This window comes from Chiloscyllium plagiosum, unplaced genomic scaffold (genome assembly GCF_037043375.1).
Source record: "Chiloscyllium plagiosum isolate Xiang-an unplaced genomic scaffold, Cpla_swu_hap1 HiC_scaffold_25, whole genome shotgun sequence".
NCBI classification, from domain to species: domain Eukaryota; kingdom Metazoa; phylum Chordata; class Chondrichthyes; order Orectolobiformes; family Hemiscylliidae; genus Chiloscyllium; species Chiloscyllium plagiosum.
The window spans coordinates 51,009,894-51,024,210 of record NW_028270163.1 but is presented as its reverse complement, the minus strand read 5'-3'; the positions used below and the strand labels follow the sequence as shown (position 1 = coordinate 51,024,210).

The following is a 14,317-nucleotide window of genomic DNA, read 5'->3' as shown; positions in this document are numbered from 1 at the left end:
GGTCTATCTTCATTAAACATGATACATCATCTAGGGCTGCTTTTGATATCTGCCATAACGTTACCTTCTTTTTGGTTCTGTGCAAAGATTCATCTGAATCCTCAAGTAACAGAGACCTTATTCCAGTGATTTCCATTAATGTATTTGGCAAATTCATTTTCCAACTCTGGTCACATGCTAGGGATCTCTCTGTGTGCTGGTTAGATTAGATTACTTACAGTGTGGAAACAGGCCCTTCGGCCCAACAAGTCCACACTGACCCGCCGAAGAGCAATCCACCCAGACCCATTCCCCTACATGTACCCCTTCACCTAACACTACAGGCAATTTAGCACGGCCAATTCACCTAACCTGCACATTTTTGGACTGTGGGAGGAAACCGGAGCACCCAGAGGAAACCCACGCAGACACTGGGAGAATGTGCAAACTCCACACAGACAGTTGCCTGAGGCGGGAATTGAACCAGTGTCTCTGGCGCTGTGAGGCAGCAGTGCTAATCACCGCCACCGCTTCGTCCACATTTATTTTCAGGTATCTGCCTTAACTGGGTTCGTGTTAATTACCTAATGTTGTTCTCCGATATCCTGAATTCTCTCACTGGTACTTAATTACTAATGTATTCTGCAATCTCAATGACCTTAAACTTGAACTAGCCTTGAACTGCCATTCCTTATTCCACTTGAGGACAGATCACTAGTTAAGCTGTAACCTTGACATGAAAACCTGGTGAAAGCAGGTTCAATTGAGCCATTATTTTTGGATATTAATAATACGCAGAGATATGGGGAAAAGGTGGAAGCTGGCAGTAGATAGTACAGCTAGTAAAGGCATGATGGGCTGAATGAACTCATTCTGCACTGCAATAATTTTGTGACATCATTAATTGATGTTATAGTCATACAGATGTACAGCACAGAAACAGATCCTTCAGTTCAACCCGACCAGATATTCTAACCTAATCTAGTTCCATTTTCTAGCACTTGGCCCAAATCCCTCTAAACCCTTCCTATTCATATATCCATCAAGATGCCTTTTAAATGTTGTAAATGTACAAGCCTCCACCACTTCCTCAAGCAGCTCATTCTATACACACACCACCCTCTGTGTGAAAAAGTTGCTCCTTACGTCCCATCTAAATGTTTCCCCTCTCATCCGAAACCTATGCCCTCTAGTTCTGGACTCTCCACGCCCAGGGAAAAGACTTTGTCTATTTACCCTATCTCTGCCTCTCGTGATTTTATAAACCTTTATAAGGTCACCCCTCAGTCTCCAACACTCCAGGGAAAACAGCCCTAGCCTGTTCAGCCTCTTTCTATAGCTCAAATCCTCCAACCCTGGCAACATCCTTGTAAATCTTTTCTGAACCCTTTCGAGTTTCACTACATCCTTCCAATAGGAGAGAGACCAGAATTGCACACAATATTCCAAAAATGGCCTAACCAATGCCCTGTACAGCCGCAATATGACCTCCTTACTCCTATAGTCAATGCTCTGCCCAATAAAGGAAAGCATACCAAATGTCTTCTTCACCATCCTACCGGCAACTCCACTTTCAAGGAACTATGAACCTGCACGCCAAGGTCTCTTTGTTCAGCAACACTCCCTAGGACCTAACCATTAAGTGTATATATCCTGCTCTGATTTGCCTTTCCAAAATGCAGCACCTCAGATTTATCTAAGTGAAACTCCATCTGCCACTCTTCAGCCTATTGGCCCATCTGATCAAGATCCCATTGTAATCGGAGGTAACCTTCTTCACTCTACACTACACCTCCAATTTTGGTGTCATCTGCAAATTTACTAAACATACCTCCTATGTTCACATCCAAATCATTTATATAAATGATGAAAAGCAGTGGAACCAGCACCGAGCCTTATGGCACTCCACTGGTTACAGACCTCCAGTCTGAAAAGCAACCTTCCACCACCACCCTCTGTCTTCTACAGTTCTGTATCCAAATGGCTAGTTCTCCCTGTATTCCATGAGATCTAACCTTGCTAACCAGTCAACCATGAGGAACCTTGTCAAACACCTTACTCAAATCCATATTGATCATGTCCACCTCTCTGCTCTCATCAATCCTCTTTGTTACTTCTTCAAAAGACTTAATCAAGTTCATAAGACATGATTTCCCATGCACAAAGCCATGATGACTATTCCTAATCAGTCCTTGTCTTTCCAAATACATGTACATCCTGTCCCTCAGGATTCCCTCTCACAACTTGCCCACCACCAATGTCAGGTTCACTGGTCTATAATTCCCTGAATTTTCCTTACCACCCTTCTTAAACAGTGGTACCACGTTAGCCAACCTCCAGTCTTTCAGCACCTCACCCATGACTGTCAATGATACAAATATCTCAGCAAGGTGCCCAACAATCACTTCCCTAGGTTCCCACTGAGTTCCAGGGTACACTGATCAGGTCCTGGGTACTTATCCACTTTTATGCGTTTTAAGACATCCAGCACCTTCTCCTCTGTAAAATGGATATTTTTCAAGATGTCACCATCTATTTCCTCACATTTTATATCTTCCAAGTCCTTCTCCACAGTTAACACATAGGCTGCCTTGCTGATCTTTGTGGGGCCCTATTCTCTCCTTAGTAATCCTCTTGTCCTTAATATATTTGTAACAAGAGGAATTGAATATAGAAGCAAAGAGGTCCTTCTGCAGCTGTACAGGGCCCTGGTGAGACCGCACCTGGAATATTGTGCGGAGTTTTGGTCTCCAAATTTGAGGAAAGACATTCTAGCTATTGAGGGAGTGCAGCGTAGGTTCACGAGGTCAATGCCTGAAATGGTGGGACCATCTAACGCTGAAAGATTGGAGCAACTGGGCTTGTATACACTTGAGTTTAGAAGGCTGCGAGGGGATCTGATTGAGACGTATAAGATTATTAAAGGATTGGACACTATGGAGGCAGGAAACATGTTTCCGCTGATGGGTGAGTCCCGAATCAGAGGACAGTTTAAAAATAAGGGGTAGGCCACTTAGAACAGAGTTGAGGAGAAACTTCTTCACCCAGAGAGTGGTGGGTGTGTGGAATGTTTTTGCCCCGAAGGCTGTGGAGGCCAAGTCTCTGGATACTTTCAAGAAAGAGTTGGATAGAGGTCTTAAGGACAGTGGAATCAAGGGTTATGGGGATAAGGCAGGAACAGGATACTGATTGAGGATGATCAGCCATGATCATAATGAATGATGGTGCTGGCTGAAAGGGCAGAATGGCCTACTCCTGCACCTATTGTCTACTGTAAGTTCCCTTTGGATTCTCCTTAACCCTATGTGCCAAAGCTTTCTTATGCCCACTTTTTGCCCTCCTGATTTCCCTCTTAAGTATACTCCTACTGCCTTTATACTCTTCTAAGGATTCACTCAATCTCTGCTATCTATACCTGACATATGCTTCCTTTACTCAACCAAAACTTCAATTTCTCTCGTCATTCAGCATTCCCTACACCTGCCAGCCTTTCCTTTCACCTTAACAGGAATATACTTTCTCTGGACTCTCTCTCTCATTTCTGAAGGCTTCCCATTTTCCAGCCATCACTTTACCTGCGAATATCTGCCCCCAATCAGCTTTTAAAAGATCTTGCCTAATATCGTCAAAATTGACCTTCCTCCAATTTAGAATTTCAACTTTTAGATCTGGTCTATCCTTTTCCATCACGATTTTAAAACGAATAGAATTATGGTCACTGGTCCCAAGGTGCTCCCCCACTGACACCTCTGTCACCTGCCCTGCCTTATATTCCAAGAATAAATCAAGTTTTGCAGCTTCTCCATTAGGTGCATCCACATATTGAATCAGAAAATTTTCTTGTACAGACTTAAATTCCTCTCCATCTAAACCCTTAACACTATGGCTGTCCCATTATATGTTTGGAAAGTTAAAATCCCCCACCATAATCACTCTATTATTCTTACAGATGACTGAGATCTCCTTACAAATTTGTTTCTCAATTTCCTGCTGACTATTGGGGGGTCTATAATACAATCCCAATAAGGTGATCACCCTTGCCTATTTCTCAGTTCCACCCAAATAACTTCCCTGGATTTATTTCCGGGAATATCCTCCCTAAGTCCAGCAGTATTGCTATCCCTTATCAAAACGCCACTCCCCCACCGCCCCCTTGCTATCCTTCCTGTAGCATTTGTATCCGGGAACATTACGTTGCCAGTCCTGTCCATCCCTGAGCCACGACTCTGCAATTGCTATGATATCCCAGTCCCATGTTCCTAACCGTGCCCTGAATTCATCTGCCTTCCCTGTTAGACCCTTTGCATTGAAATAAGTGCAGTTTATCAATCCTACCTCATTCTCTGGTTTGTCCCTGCCTGTTTGACTTGTTCCTTTCCCAACTGTACCAGTCTCAGATTGAGCTCTTTCCTCACCATCTCCCTGGGTCCTATTCTCCCACCTTACTAGCTTAAATCCTCCCAAGCAACTCCAGCAAATTTCCCTGCCAGTATATTAGTCTCCTTCCAATTCAGGTGCAATCCGTCCTTGTACACATCACTTCTACCCCAGAAGAGATTTCAATGATCCAAAAATGTGAACCTTTCTCCCCTGCATGAGCTCCTCGGCCAAACATTCATCTGCTCTATCCTCTTATTTCTACCCAAATTAGCTCGTAGCACCGGGAGTAATCCAGATGTTACTACCCTCGAGGACCTCTTTTTTCAATTCCTGCCTAACTTTCTATATTCTCCTTTCAGAACCTCATCCTTTTCCCTTCAGATGTCATTGGTTCCAAAGTGTACAACGACCTCCTGCTGGTCCCTCTCTCCTTTAAGAGCATTCTGCACCCTCTCCAAGATGTCCTTGACCCTAGTACCAGGGAGGCAACACACCATTTCGATTTCTTGTTGCCAGCCGCAGAAACGTCTAACTGTGCCTCTGACTTGAGTGTGTACAGACACAAGGAGTTGAACAGCCATCTTCAATGGTGTGGTATCCTAATAGGTTAGGTTTGTACCAGGGCAGGTTTGACTTCAGCACAGTGGGCAATAAGTATAAAAGGAAAGTACGATGTTGTTTTCAAAATCATGGACGGGCTGGATCTGGTAAATGGGGAGAAACTGTTTTGTAAAAGAAACAAGAATGACAGGGCACAGTGTTAAAGTGACTTGCAAAAGTGATAATTTTCACTCAGAGTAGCTGGGGTTGGGAATGCCTGACTGACATATTAATAAGCAAGAGTAGGTCACTCAGCATTCTGAGCCTCCTCCAACATTCAGAAAGATCATGACTGATCTGTATTTAACTCTACATTCCTGCATATCTCTGATGGATTCGTGATTAGCAAGAGGATGAAAAATTATTTGCATTCACTGCCTTTTGAGGAAGAGAATTCCAAAGACACTCAACACTCAGAAAAAATGTTGCCTTATCTCTGTCTTAAATGGGTGACCCTTCATTTTTAACTATGACTCCTAGTTCTAGATTTTCCCACAATAGGAAAATCCTCTCCAAATCCACCTGATCTAGCCTCCTCAGGATCTTACATGTTCTAATTAAGTCACTTCTGACTTGGTCTAAAGTCCAGATGATACAGGCTTGGCTTGTCTAACTTTTCCTCAGAATGCAATCCAGTCATACCAGGTTTTAGTCTAGAAAAACACCCATTTATTCCTAATCTCTACATCCTGTTAACATCCTGTTCTGTCTATGCCAATACTTTAATCCCCTACATATTAAGCTTTTATTTTCCACACTAACCTTTGGTAAGGCACCTTATGAAACACCTCTGGAAATCTAAGTACAGTACATTTACTGGCTTCTCCTTTATCCATTGCACCAGTTACTTCTTTAAAGAACTCAAATAAATTAGACAGACCTGATTTCTGTGTAACATTAGCTCTGCCTGATTTCCTTGAACTACAGTCTTTTGATAGGGGACTAATTCTCTTCCCACAGCATTACCCCCTCTTCTTTACCTCTCCCTCTTTTTCACTCCTGAAGCATCTTTCCTGTCCCTTCTCTCTCAAACCCCCTCTCCCTGTCTCTCTCCCCTCACCATCGCTCTCTCTACCACTGCATCTTCCCACCCCCATCGTTCTCTCTCCCCTCACCATCGCTCTCTCTACCACTGCATCTTCCCACCCCCATCGTTCTCTGTCCCCTCACCATCGCTCTCTCTACCACTGCATCTTCCCACCCCCATCGTTCTCTCTACCACTGCATCTTCCCACCTCCATCGTTCTCTCTCCACCACTGCATCTTCCCACCTCCATCGTTCTCTGTCCCCTCACCATCGCTCTCTCTACCACTGCATCTTCCCACCCCCATCGTTCTCTCTACCACTGCATCTTCCCACCTCCATCGTTCTCTCTCCACCACTGCATCTTCCCACCTCCATCGTTCTCTCTCCACCACTGCATCTTCCCACCTCCATCGTTCTCTCTCCACCACTGCATCTTCCCACCTCCATCGTTCTCTCTCCACCACTGCATCTTCCCACCTCCATCGTTCTCTCTCCACCACTGCATCGCTCTCTCTACCACTGCATCTTCCCACCTCCATCGCTCTCTCTCCCCTCACCATCGCTCTCTCTACCACTGCATCTTCCCACCTCCATCGCTCTCTCTCCCCTCACCATCGCTCTCTCTACCACTGCATCTTCCCACCTCCATCGCTCTCTTTACCACTGCATCTTCCCACCCCCATCGCTCTCTCTGCTCCCCTGCCTCTTTCCCCACCCATCACTCTCCCCCTCACCATGCCCGTCCCCTTTCTCTATCCCATTTGCCCCCTCAATTCTCTTACTCTCCCTTCCCACCATCTCTTTCACCCCCCCACTGAGCTCCCTCTCCCCAACAAGTGTCTCTCTATGCACTGCACACCCACATTTTTTCTCTCAGCCCTTCGTTCCTTCATTCTCTCTCTCTCTCTCACCCTTGCTCTCCAATTAAACCTGTTGGACTATAACCTGGTGCTGTGTGATTTTTAACCTTATTCACCCCAATCCAAACATGCTCTCCACCCAGCTATTCTCACAGACTCCCTTTTCCATCTCTTCTCACCCTCCCCTCCGTTTTCTTTTGCTTATCTATCTATCTATCCATCTTCTTCTCCTTCTTCCTTTGCTTTCCTCTCCCTTCTCTCCCTCACACCAACCCCGCCCCCCTCCTTCCGGCCCGGTGACGGTTAAACCGGAAGTTGTATCGGGGGCGGGGTTTGCCCGTGGTGACGTCGGTTGGGGGGCGGGGCTGATCGGCGCCAGGCTGAAACCGGGAGAGAGCGAGAGACATGAGCAGGTGAGAGGGGGTGGGGGGTATACACCGGGAGGGAGAGCCCTCCGCCCCCCCCCCCCCACACAATCACAGACCCGGGGGGAGGGGGCGGTAACGGACAAGGTAAATAAATCACCCACGGTGGGGGGGAGGGGGTAAACCGGGATAGGGACCACCACCACATCATCACAGCTCGGGGCAGGGGCAGGGGCTGGGTAAACCCCTCCCCCTCCCCCTCCCCCACCCACAGGGGATACAGACCTCTCCCACACCGGGGGATCAACCGAGATAGAGACACCCCCCCCCCCACCACACCACACCACACTCGGGGGGGTGTAAAGTCCCCCGCCCCCAACAGTCAGGGGGATAAATGGGGATAAAGTCCCCTCTCCCTCAAACAGTCAGGGGGATAAATGGGGATAAAGTTCCCCCCCCCCCCAACAGTCAGGGGGATAATGGGGATAGAGTTCCACCCCCACCCTCCAAACACTCAGGATAAATGGGGATAGAGTTCCCTCTTCCCACCCCACCCCCAAACTCTGAGGGGATAAATGGGGATAGAACCCCCCCCCCCAACACTCAGGGGATAATGTGGGGATAGAGTTCCCCCCAACCCACAACCACTCAGGGAATAAATGGGGACAGTTTCCCCTCCAAGGTGGGAGATAAACCTGTATAAGGGCCCTCTCCTGGTGAGTGATAAACCGGGTTATGGACACATTCCTGAGGAGGGGATGACTGTGGTGTGGGATAAACCAGTGTGGTAGTTGATGAGAGTATGAGGGGGCACCGTGGGGGCTGAGATAACTGAGAGGAAAGGGTTGGGGATACTGGGGGAATAGGTCAGGGGCAAAGACTGGAAGACAGTGGGGCTGGGGAATTGGGAGAAGTGGGTGAGTAGGGAGGAATAGAAATAATAGGGGATTATAGAGTTGGGACAGATGTGGTGTGGAGTCAAAGAAGAGGGGAGTGACTGGTGGTGTTTTGAGGGGGTTGACTGGGACTGGGGAAAAGAATGAGGTGGGGGGGGCAGGAGGTTGAGAGATTGTCCGTTCAGACTCTCGCTCTGACGATTTTGGAAACAGGAGAATGGGATGAGTACCTGTGCAGTGGGAGACCTTCGGGAGGGTGAGGTCAGAGATGGGGGCTTACTGAGGTGGGAGACCTTGGGGGTGGGGTGGGGTGGCAAGTTGGGAGATTGAAGGGACCATGCAGGATAGTGACTGAGGAGATCAGGGCTGAGGGGTTGGCAGGGTGCATGGGTCTGTGACGGGTAAGGGAGCAACGTCAACCCTGAGTTGGCCCAGTAGCATCACCCTCCAAGGACTGGTGAGAAAATCACTTGACTGGAAACTGGCAGCTCTAGACCCGTCTGTCACTCCATTACACCCTTCATAACCTTTGTTGCATGTTCCCCACATGCTGTATACATGCCCTCCTTTTCCCCTGTTCCAATAGTTTTTGTTTGAGTATAGAGCAAGCTCAGTAATGGTCTTCCTTGTGCTAGTATCCACTGTGTTGTTTTCTTGAAACATTCTTTCCACTTTGCAAAGTGCCTGACATAAGGTGACGTAAATGCAAGTCTTGTGCTGTGATGGTTGATGAGTAGGATGCTTTTGAATCTGAGTTGCTCCTAGGTTTGCTTGTGGTTTAACCTCCCTGTTACAATTTTAATTTAAAATACTATTTTGAAGGTGAGCTTTCCAAATAATGTCAGCTTTCTACTTTTTGCATTTATGGTGTTTGCAAGTCTTGAATACAAGTGTGCATTTGCTCAAAATGCTTTTGGTTTTAACCATCCTATTCAAGTATGTCACTGCAAACTCATAACTATTCTTTTACATTAATTGTTTATTAAAACTAGTTGAAGTATGCACCATCTGAAATTGCCTGGTGACTTGTTTCTATGGCTGTAGTTGGCTGCCAAGATTTGAGGACCTGATCCAATGGTGATTTTTACCATCTGTCTTCAATTTAATGGGAGGACTAGCTGATCTCATAAGTATGGTGATTACAGGTTGCTTGACCACATGTGGCAGCTGAAGACCTTGAGAGCACTTAAGCGGCGTCATGCACGCAAAGGTAAAGTTTGAAGCATATGGAGAAAAAGAAGGGAATTGGAATTATTCTGGATAATCTTGAATTAGTCACATGCTGGGCTGAATGTTTCACTGCTTTTGGCACTGACTTAAGCTTTCAGGTAGCAGTGTTTCAATGAATCAGTGAGCATTGTTTTTCTAAATGTTAGAGATTTTGTGTGTGTGTGTGTGTTTGGACAGTGTCGAAGGAGTCTTGGTGAGTTGCTGCAGTGCATTGGAGAGATGGTACACACTGCTGTCACTGTGCATCAGTAGTGTTGGGAATGTGTGTCATGAAGGTGGTTCCATGTGGTGCGAATCAATCGGGCTGCTGTTTGGCATCGAGCTTCTCAAGTGTGGTTGAAGCTGTGCTCATCCAAGCAAGGGGACAGCATTTCATTGGACTTGTGGATGTTGGCTTGGAGAGTTTGGGAGGTGAGGGATGTGCTGCAGAACTCCCAGCTTCTCACCTACTCTTGTAGCCACCATATTTATGTGGCACGTTGAGTTAAATTTCTTGTAAAGGTGGAGACTTTAGCAATTGCAATGACAAAGAATGTCACGGGGACACTCATTGTGGATGGTCATTTGATGGCATTTGTATTTCTTATTGGTTTTAAAGAATACAGGGCAGAAGTGGGTATATGGTGTTAGGACACCCTTAACTAATGGTGGATTGATTTTGGGGAGAGGGGAGTTGCTCTTATAAATCAGAGTACAAGGGAATATGTCCTTGGTGCATCATGCATTAGTTCCCGTACTTTTCTGATCACTAATGCTGTTGGAGACTACTGAGCTCTGCTCTGTATTGGTTTCTCCTCTAGTGGTCTCCCACCCAGTGAGGAAGCAGTTTGCATTGTGTCAGCAGCACTTCATGGCAAACATTTGTGCAAAAGAAAATTGATCTGGATTATTTGTCACTAGGATTCCAGTGAAGCATAATGTGTGTGCAATGTACATAATTTGTCCACTTGATCTGAGACAGTAACCAAGAAGTTTAATTCAAAATGTATTTGTATTGAAACCATTTTTGAGTTGTGTTTCACTGGTGCAGTGGGGTGCACTTTAGGGTGGTGTGTTAAGTTACACGAAAAGTTAAATCAATACTTTTTCCTTCCAGCATGTGTTAAGTAATGTGATTATAGCTCCAGTTCTACAGAAAAAGACCTACAAAAACATATGTTAGTATTTAATAAAAGATCGAAAACTGACGATCCTGTGATATAGTTGGTTTAGTCAGTTCAGGCTTGCACTTCATTCTGCACTTTTCCTTGTGCACTTCCAGTGGTTAACAGGTCTACTTGTGTACAAGCAGCAAGTGCTGGAGAAACTCAGCAGGTCTGACAGGGTCTGTGGAGAGAGAAACAATGTTAACGTTTAAAGTCTAATAGGATTATTCTTCAGAGCATTCTGAAAAATGAAGAACTTGAAATTTCAACAACTCTATTCCCCTCTCCCAAAATGCTGCAGACCTGAGAGTCTGTAGCCTCTGCATATTTTTTAAAATTTCAGATCTCCAGCATCTGTTGTAGTACTTTGCTTTTATTTGATGAATTTCTTTGTCCTTCGCCACCTTCCCAGTGCCACTGGTAAATCCTTTTCGTTTTGAAATGTTTTATAATGACCCTTTCCATTTTAGGTTATATTATGTTCATTTTCCCTCTGGATTATATACGTTATAGGACTCAGAAACTGATCATTCGGCCAAGCTTGTCTAAGCTGGTGTTTATGCTCCACTTGAACCTTAAACCCAACTTTTCTTACCTAAATATAGCATCAAAATCTTTTGTTCTCTTGTCCTTGAATACTTGCCTGGCTTTCCCTAAGTGCATCTCTACTGTTCACTTCAACCATTCCTTCTTGTAGCAAATACCACATTCTTTAGGTGAAGTTTTTTTTCTGGGAGGAATGCGAAGGCGCTGTTTAATGATTATTCTCCCGATCTTGTTCCATTCTCGTTTATTTCTGAATTTTATTTGCCGTTTCCCAGTAATGCATTCATTGACTTTGCATTGTTGGTTTTTTTAAAAAAAAAGTTGCAGTAAACTGTGTTTGTCCTATCATGGGATGTGGGCACCAGGAGCAAGGCCAGCACGTGTTGCCTATTCCAGTTACCCTTCAACTCTGACATGTTAGGTCTATTTCAGAGAGCATTTTGTGTAAACCGTGTGGCATTCAGGAGTCTGTTTAGCTTGGTTGACTAGATTGTTGTTTTGCAGAGCAGTGTGGTGCTGACAGTGTGGGTTCAATTCCCATCACCGGTTTGAGGTTACCATTAAGGACTCTCGTCTCAACCTCTTCCCTCACCTGAGGTCTGGTGGCCCTCAGGTTAAATCACCATCAGTCGCTTCTCTCTCTAATAAGAGCGCAGCCTCCAATGGTCTGTTAAGACTATGGTGACTCAGCATGTAGCATTCAGGTACATTTAGGGCAGATGGAGTAGGGGAGGCAGGTTTCTTTCACCAGTGAAGATTAGTGAACAAGATGGGTTGTTCAATTGGTAGTTTCATTGTCATCAACTACCTTATATCCCAGATTTATTAGTTGCATTTAGATTCCACCATCTGTTGTGATGGCATTTGAACCTGTGTGCCCACAGCCTTTTTGATTACTAGTTCAATGGCATTGCAGCTACCACTACCAACTTTCCATAGGCCTCAGCTTGATAACTGTTTTCAATTTTGGACACCACACGCTAATGAGGATGTCAGGGCATTGCAGAGGATATTTTCAATGAGCAATTATCATGCTTTGTTTAAACCTTATATGCTACAAAATTGCCACTGTCCAGGAATTTACTCAAAATATCATCAAGGATGAGATACATCAGGAGAGACCAGAGAAGTTGGGAGTTATAGTAGAGGTGTTCACCCTTGCAATGGGTTTTGTTAGACCAGCTAAGAGGAAACAATTTACACTGGTTGGAGGGTCTACAACAAGAGAACCCAGGTTTAAGGTGATTGCCAAAAGAACAATAAGGGAGGTGAGAATTGCTTTCCATTCAGTGAGGTCTCACCTAGAATGCACTGCTTGTGAAGTCTTTATTACTGTTAACCAACCTGTCTGGCTCTGAAAATTAAGTTTTGAGATGGTGGATTCTCATTTCCTCAGCTTTTAATTACTGTAGGAGATCTGAAAAGACAAAATATTTTTTAAAGTTTTCATTTATTATTTCTATATTTTACTTCTGTCTACTTTAAGCATTCATCGTTTCCCCAGTTTATTCGACAACTTGTGCAGGGTATTCGATTTATTGAATTCTAGTTTACACTTCTTGGTTTGTTGTTCTGCTGCTTATTAATTGACCTTCAGTGTAATTAGCTAAAACGATGCCCAATTACTTGCCCTGTGCAAAACGTTCTACATTTGTGTAGAGGACTGACTGTAAAATTCTATGTGGGCAAATGTAAGTTTAAAGAGTGACTGGCCTAGGTTGTGCGTTGTTCAGCAAATCCAGTGCCTTATTGCTCAGCTGCAAGTATGTGGATCAGATTAGTAGAAAATAAAATAAATCATGTTTTGGGGCTTAACAAGTGCCCCTTCCTGATTAATTAACTGTTTCCTAATTGAGAAAGCAAAGGTAGATAAATAAGGGCATGTCCATATCCTCAGCAAGCTGATCTCCAAATTTGCTGGTACAATTACAGCATTTAAATGGCATTTGGATGGGTATATGAACAGGAAGAGTTCTGGGGGATGTGGGCCAAGTGCTGGCAAATGGGGACTAGTTTGGGTTGGGATATCTAGTCAGCATGGACGAGTTGGACCAAAGGGTCTGTTTCCATTCTGCATGTCTCCATGACTCTTTATTAGGAAATCAAATTTTGATCCGTAGTTATTTGAATTAAAGACTTGCTCTTTCAGTTTGAAGGCCACATGAAGTGCCAAGCTAGCAAGTTGTGCTTTTCTTTTAATTGAGCTAATACCTACATACATTACAGTCACTCAGTCTCGGAGTTCGTGAATCTAAGCAAGATTGTAAGTAGATTACTGCAATTCTGCGACTATGCCCTTCACCTCGTTGTGGTTTTTGTTGTCGGCAAGTGTTGTGTTGGTTTGGCTGATTAGGTTTCTTTCCATGTCATGCATCCGGTATATAACCAGCACATTTTCGGGTCAATGCTGTAAGATCAGTTGGTGAGCAGTGAAAATGGTAGTTGAACGTTGATTCTCTCACAGCAATCTCTTTCCATGGAATCCTGCTTTCTGCGCTCTGGTAGTTGTTGCTATGGTGATGGGGAACAAGTTACGGGGCTGCCTGTTTTCATTGTGAAGTTGAAAGGCGAACGCTTCAAGCATTTAATGATCATATCTGCTGTGAATTTCTGGCTAGGAAAGAGCACTTTTTATTTGGAAATAGGCCTTTGCTGCCTATTCACTATCTGCATTAACTTAAAGTGAACAAATCTGGAGGAAACAATACATGAAGAGCCATTCAGTGTTAAAGGTTAATTAATTGCAAATTACATCTCCATCCCCCATCTCATTTGATTTGGAATGCCGAAATGTTTAAAGATTATGCAAATAAGGCTCCATTTTAGAATTGCAAACTAAGATTTTGACCTCAAATGTTTGAATTGTTTTAGATGTGGAGTCTTTGGATAGTGGAGCTAATTGCAATACTGTTTTTTTAAATAAACTTAGTGATGACCAGTGAGTTTGACCAGTCTAGCAGAGACCACATTTCGATGCTGGCTGCTGTTTTTCCCCCTTGTGTACGAGAGAGTCTTGCTGCATATAATCAGACAGCACTCCCTCCATGCAGTACCGTGTTACTCCTGTGTGTGCAGAGCAGCTGTGCCATTTTGGAAAGAAATGTGACTTTGTTCTGAAAATGGCCATTTTGTATAAAGGAAGGTTTCAATTGTTTCAACCTGTCACAGATTTTCTGTTTCCTTTCTTGTGCTCTTAGTCCAGGCATTTCTCAACGTACAGAACGCAGCATCTTTACTAAGGGCCTTGTATTTCTGCCAAATTCCAGTATGCAGTGCAGGAAACTGAACA

The 14,317-nt window shown here is 44.5% G+C and overlaps 1 protein-coding gene across 1 annotated transcript in view; it reads left to right on the top strand.

Moving 5' to 3' along the window:
• Positions 1 to 7,197: 7,197 nt before the first annotated feature.
• mcrip1 (MAPK regulated corepressor interacting protein 1) overlaps positions 7,198 to 14,317 on the top strand; it is a 29,450-nt gene continuing 22,330 nt past the window's right edge. The window contains exon 1 of the mRNA XM_088000721.1: positions 7,198 to 7,259. Coding sequence (XP_087856847.1) covers positions 7,252 to 7,259 — 8 coding nt within the window. The 5' untranslated portion in view covers positions 7,198 to 7,251. The remainder of the gene's footprint in view (positions 7,260 to 14,317) is intronic.